This window comes from Zootoca vivipara, chromosome 13 (assembly GCF_965207765.1).
Source record: "Zootoca vivipara chromosome 13, rZooViv2.hap1.1, whole genome shotgun sequence".
Classification (NCBI taxonomy): Eukaryota; Metazoa; Chordata; class Lepidosauria; order Squamata; family Lacertidae; genus Zootoca; species Zootoca vivipara.
Window position 1 is genome coordinate 6,893,733 of NC_142596.1, and position 6,559 is coordinate 6,900,291.

General features: G+C 49.6%; 1 protein-coding gene across 1 annotated transcript; it reads left to right on the plus strand.

Moving 5' to 3' along the window:
* The first annotated feature begins 246 nt into the window (after positions 1–246).
* On the plus strand, positions 247–6,558 carry PYGO1 (pygopus family PHD finger 1). The gene is made up of 3 exons (XM_035131493.3): positions 247–613; positions 3,578–3,663; positions 5,408–6,558. Exons 1-3 carry the CDS (start codon positions 562–564, stop codon positions 6,521–6,523), a joined length of 1,254 nt encoding a protein of 417 aa, XP_034987384.1. The 5' UTR covers positions 247–561; the 3' UTR covers positions 6,524–6,558.
* Position 6,559: the final 1 nt, after the last annotated feature.

Consider the following 6,559-nt stretch of genomic DNA (forward strand, 5'->3'; position numbering starts at 1 on the left):
CCCCACGGAGCTCAGGCTCTCCTAAAAGACAAGGGCTGGCAGTGGCAGCAGCTTGGCAGGATTTGAGGATGGGGCCGATAGTGACACACACCGGCCCTTCGGACACGTTTCCTCTTGTGCCAAGTCTTTGGGGAGACCCCCTCCAGCGATTCCAGCAGAGCGCCAGAAGCCGGGGTCCTGCCCCGAGGAGCTTGCAAGAAGCTGCTGCTGGAATCCCCGAGCGGGGAAACCTCCCTCCTCCAGAGTCGAAGGAGCAGCAGCAGCGGGCGGCGTGCACACGCCTCTAGGCGACACGTGGAGTCCCGGGATGGGCCGGTAGCGCAGCCGCCTCTGCCGCCGCCTCCTTCCTGCGGAGGGCGTCGCGGCGGCCCCTCCGGGCCCAGCCAGGCCGCGGGCGGAGCTGCCCGGCCGAGCTCCTTCCCCTCACCCCCGCCGGGGGTCTCCACGCAAGGGCGGCGGCTGCTGCGGCTCCCGCTCCCAGCTGCCGCCCCACGCCGGGCCCTCTCGCCGCCGCCTCCGCTCCTGCTGCCTGGCGGGGCCTGGAGCGATGCTTCGCCGGTGATGTCCGCGGAACACGAGAAGGACCCCGCCGCGGCGCTGAAGAGGCCCCGAGGTGGGAAGGAGCGGCCGCGCGAGGCCCCGGCCCGGAGGTGGTGGCGGCGGCGGCGCCCTCGCCTCGCCTGGCCGCTGGCGGGAGAGCGGGGCGGCCTCTCTTCCCTCCGGCAGGGCCGGGCCAGGGAAGCCTCCAGGTCCCTTGGCGAAGCCTTCTTCGGGCGCCTCCTGGCTCCCGAGCCCCCGAAGGGGCGCCTCGGCCCCGCCGTGGCTTCTGCGGGAGGAGGGGGGGGGCTTTCCCTCACCAAGGGTCTCTGAGGGGCTCCTCGGACGCCTGTGCAGGGCTGGTGCCTGGGCAGCCGGGGTCGCCAGGGGACGGGGCCTTGGCGGCAGGGGGAGGACAAAGCGGGATGGCGGGGGTCGTCGTCGTGGAAGGCATGCGGGCGGCGGGGCCCTGAGGTTGCTGGTTCGGGGTTTGTTGTTTGCCGTGTGACTGAGAAAGCGCTCCCTCCTTCTTGGGAGATGCACCCATTCAGACACTCGTAGGCTTCAAGGGTCATCTGCCAGGGAAGGAGGGTGAGAGAGAGGGAGAACACAGATTGGCATGCGGTCCGATTCCGACAACCGTCCAGCCAGCCTGGGAGCATTCCCGAGGCACCTTGAATGGAGAAGGGTCAGGAGCTCTGCCCACAGGCAGCAGGGACTGGTGTGGTGTGTTTTTTTCCGCGAAGCTTCGAACTACCTTGCTAAAGGCAAAGCATCTTAAGGCTCCTGTTGTTGTTTAGTCGTTTAGTCATGCCCGACTCTTCGTGACCCCATGGACCAGAGCACGCCAGGCACTCCTGTCTTGCACTGCCTCCCGCAGTTTGGTCAAACTCATGTTCGTAGCTTCAAGAACACTGTCCAACCATCTTGTCCTCTGTCGTCCCCTTCTCCTAGTGCCCTCAATCTTTCCAAACATCAGGGTCTTTTCCAAGGATTCTTCTCTTCTCATGAGGTGGCCAAAGTATTGGAGCCTCAGCTTCACGATCTGTCCTTCCAGTGAGCACTCAGGGCTGATTTCCTTCAGAATGGATAGGTTTGATCTTCTTGCAGTCCATGGGACTCTCAAGAGTCTCCTCCAGCACCATAATTCAGAAGCATCAATTCTTCGGCGATCAGCCTTCTTTATGGTCCAGCTCTCACTTCCATACATCACTACCGGGAAAACCATAGCTTTAACTATACGGACCTTTGTCGGCAAGGTGATGTCTCTGCTTTTTAAGATGCTGTCTAGATTTGTCATTGCTTTTCTCCCAAGAAGTAGGCGTCTTTTAATTTCGTGACTGCTGTCACCATCTGCATTGATCAAGGAGCCCAAGAAAGTAAAATCTCTCACTGCCTCCATTTCTTCCCCTTCTATTTGCCAGGAGGTGATGGGACCAGTGGCCATGATCTTGGTTTTTTTGATGTTGAGCTTCAGACCATAATTTGTGCTCTCCTCTTTCACCCTCATTAAAAGGTTCTTTAATTCCTCCTCACTTTCTGCCATCAAGGTTGTGTCATCTGCATACCTGAGGTTGTTGATATTTCTTAAGGCTCCTACTATGCTGAATTTTTGGAATGAAAAAGGAATGACTTGTCTCAGTTGCATTCCAGTCTTGCTCCTAGCCTGGCTCTGCCTGCCATGGGCTGCACCTTCTACAGCTAATGAATGCTGCTTTTGTACAAATTTAACACTGGTCCCTGTCTTCTAAACAGTGGAGAAAACGGAGGCTTTTCATCCACTTTAGTGCATCTGTGGGCAAGTAAGCATGGGGACATCATGGCCGGGATGCTGAGAGAGACAGGATGCTCCTGTGATTCCACCAGCCATGCTCTGGCCTGTCACAGCTGTCCACATCATATAAGACCAAGTTACCCACTTCAGCATTTGTAGGTTATACCTGGTTTCTCAGGATGCAACACTTCCCCACCTTCTGCGAAAAGTGCTATAACAAAGCAAAGCTTTTGAATGTGTCCTCCTGGCGGAGGGTACAGCAAGCTTACAGTCCTAAACATGGTTATCACAGAAGTGGAAGTTTGGTGTGTGTTGAACTGCTTGGCAGAGAAAGTCAGAGCTGTTGCAAGGATCTGTGTGATGATCAATTGTGTTAATTATGAAGGATGCCTCTGATAAGAAAAAATCCATTGCTACAATCTTGTAGATTTCAGCTGATGACCAGATAAGCACAGGCAGTGTGAACCTGAGCTTTCAGTGAGCCCTCAAGCAGATGGCTAAAATAGTTCATTAACATTTTCCTGCCATTAAGTGTCTCTCCAAATAGAAATATATAGGGTATTTGTGGCTAAGCACAAAACCACACCTTTCATTTTCTCTGTATTGGTTGTGTCCTGGGTTAGCTGAGCTTTTCGAACTTAGGTGGGCTTTTCGAACTTAGTTGTTTGAGCTTTATTGTAGGTCTCAAAGCTCCCCTTAGATCACTAATTGTCATCACTTGCTGAAGCCTTAATTTAACTTGGGGTCACAGGATTCTCAGAGTACCAAAGAGAAAAGTCATTTTTGGAGTGTTTCCTTCACCTTAGAGAGCTGTGTCTTAATTGCAAAGTTCCAAGTCTTCTCTGTTTCCAATTTCCACTGTGCTACATATTCAAATATTTTTGCACATCCTCCCAGTAGCTTAACCAAGCAATGACATATAATTCTGAAGGCATGTAGTTGGCTAGAATCTACCCAGAACAGAACACAGCACCCATATAAGTGAGAGAGAGGTACGTATGTTTCAATCCATAGGAGAAGACACAGTTGATGTCAAGCAGTGAAAGAAAAGACTGGTTACTAGTAACATCTTAAGTTATGTGAAGTACTGTATCTTAGTCTGATTGCAAAAATTCTCTGTACTGCCATTTCTCTGGACAGCAATGCTAAGTAAATACATGTTACATAGACATATAGGTACAGTGTTGAACAGCTCAATTTGCCTGCACAATCCATAATTTTGTCAAAAAGTTAACTACAGGACGGTATACTTTTGAAATCTTACAGGTGGTGATGGTGGATTGGATGCATTAGGAGGCCCAGGTGTGCAGCTTGGCAGTCCAGATAAGAAAAAACGAAAGTCGAATGTTCAGGTAAGCTGCCTCGTGCCTCCTCCCTTTGGCTGGAAAATCTAAACTCACTTGACTCTTCCCCTGTGGGAGTTCCTATCTCTTTCCTTTAAAAAAGAATTTTTTATATAATTTTCATTTACTGTATATAAAGGTAAAGGTAAAGGGACCCCTGACCATTAGGTCCAGTCGTGACTGACTCTGGGGTTGCGCGCTCATCTCGCATTATTGGCCGAGGGAGCCGGCGTACAGCTTCCAGGTCATGTGGCCAACATGACCAAGCCGCTTCTGACAAACCAGAGCAGCACCTGGAAACGCCGTTTACCTTCCTGCTGTAGCGGTTTCTATTTATCTACTTGCATTTTGACGTGCTTTCGAACTGCTAGGTTAGCAGGAGCTGGGACCAAGCAACGGGAGCTCACCCCGTCACAGGGATTCGAACCGCCGACCTTCTGATCAGCAAGCCCTAGGCTCAGTGGTTTAACCCACAGCGCCACCTGGGTCCCTTTACCTTTACAACAATAGCTCAACAATAATTCTAACATTTTGAACCTTGACTTCCTCTTTCTGTGGTTCCTTATATTTATTTTCACATTCTCTGCATACTCCAAATTATATTAACTTATTCTTTTAATCATCTGTTTTCATATATGTTTTTGAAACTGCAGGTTTTTACAATAATCTTGCCAATGTCTTAATCTGTTTACAGTTTATTTGTAAATATTCAACAAACCATTTCCATTCCTTTATAAAATGTTTAGTGTTTTGATATCTTATTCTTCCAATAAGCTTTACTATTTCTACATAGTCCCTTAGTTTCAGTATCCATTCTTCTTTCATCAGGACAGCTTCTTTCCATTTTTGGGCAAATAACATTCTTGCAGCTGTAGTTGCATACATAACTAAATTTCTATACTGTGTAGGTAGTTCTGATCCTATAGTTCCCAAGAAAAAAGCTTTCCCAGTAAGCTTTAACCTTATTACAAGACCACCACATGTGGAAAAATGTACCTTTTTTCTCTTTACATTTCCAACACTTAATTCACTTTTGATTTATACATTTTTCCAAGTCAGCTAAGTGTTGAATACCATCTATATACCATTTTCATATAATTTTGTCTTATACCATAGCATGCTGTAAATTTTATGTCCGTATTCCACAATCGTTCCCAAGCTTCCATTTCTCTGTTATGACCAATATCTATTGCCCAGTGTATTATTATACATTTTATACATCACTTTAACATTACAGTCTAACAGATCTCTCTCTAGTTGTGATAATTGTATTTAACACCTAGTCGACTTGCAAAAATGCATTGGCTGCAATAGACCAAGAGAGGTGATGACCAATATGTGACCGGCCTTGTGTGCGAGTACTATGGTCCTCTTAACAGGGAGTTTGTACAGGCAGCTGTACAGCTTAAGCATATCTGGTGCCGTGGTGTGAAGATCCCTCCGGCGCCCTGCCCCTGCCCGTTTCCCAGCGCGGCTGTCTGGCGGGCGCAGCAGTGCGGCACCCCCCCTGGCGGCCCGGCACCCTACGGCACCCAGCCTTGCCGTAGGGCCGGCCCTGGGAGTGGGCATACTATGAAGAAGGGAAAGACTAATACTTTTCCAGTGGAGGAATCCTAAATGGATTCTGAGGCCAGCAACCCACCTTTGTAACAGACACAGATGTTTCATTTCATGAGATGAGGGGAACCTCAGGTTTGGCCTCCTCTTCTGTTGGAATTCCAAGTAATCTTGATTTCTGATTTAACATTTCCAGGGGTCATCCTTTCCTCCACCATCTGAATATGCGCCTCCACCAAATCCAAGCTCCGATCACCTTGTAGCTGCAAATCCGTTTGATGACAACTACAACAATCTTCCTTACAAGCCGTTGCCATTGGGGAACCCATATTTTGCCAATCCCAGCTACCCCGGTTTTGGAGGCTACAACACGTTCAGGATGCCACCGCAGATGCTTCCCAGGATGTCCTCACCATACGGTGCTACTTACCCACTTAGAAACCAGCCACACCCATTTCCCCAGAACCCAGTGGGAATGGTCTACAACCGGCCTCAAGCGATTAACTTTGGGCCACATGAAAATGTGTCTTTTGGAAACCAGCCATCCTATAACAGTAACATGAATCAGAATGTTGCCATGTCCGGCCAACACTTCAGGCCAAATCCTGGTGAGAATTTTGGTCACATTCCTTCACAGAACACAACACAGATGTCACCCCATGACATGCCATTGCACTTTGGACCTGGCAGCAACCCCAATTTCAACAATTCCCAGATGGAGTCAAACCATTCTTTCTTTCCCTTGCCAAACAATTACAACCAGACAAAGCCTTTGCAAAAGCAAGGTGCAAATAAGCACAACCACCCCCCGCCACAACATCATCTGCACGGCCCAGAGGACACTGCGAACTCAGGAAACACAGATATAAAGACTGTGAATCGAAATAACCCAGCAAACCAGGAGAGCATCCCTTCTAAAAATGTTGAAAATCTGAACAGCAGTCATGCGAATGGGGCTCAGAACAAGCCCCGGCTCCCCAGCCAAGGTCCAGCTGAAGGAGGCGGCTCTGAGAAGGGCAGCAAGATGCCCCTACACCCTGGTCAGCATGGTCACGCCACCTCTGAGCCAGTCTATCCTTGTGGGATTTGTACCCACGAAGTGAACGACGACCAAGATGCCATCTTGTGTGAAGCTTCTTGTCAAAAATGGTTTCATCGGATCTGCACAGGCATGACGGAATCTGCGTATGGACTGCTCACTGCAGAAGCATCGGCTGTGTGGGGCTGTGACACCTGCATGGCGGACAAGGATGTTCAGCTGATGCGCACCAGAGAAACAGTTGGGCCACTAGTGTTGAATGCTGATGCGTGATGTTCCTTCAGATACTCAACTGGCTGCCATTTGTAC

Coding starts and splice junctions, on each gene's coding strand:
- PYGO1 (XM_035131493.3), top strand. CDS start 562: ATGTCCGCGGAACACGAGAAGGACCCCGCCGCGGCGCTGAAGAGGCCC. Junction 614..3,577: donor GGCGCTGAAGAGGCCCCGAG/GTGGGAAGGAGC, acceptor GAAATCTTACAG/GTGGTGATGGTGGATTGGAT. Junction 3,664..5,407: donor AACGAAAGTCGAATGTTCAG/GTAAGCTGCCTC, acceptor TAACATTTCCAG/GGGTCATCCTTTCCTCCACC.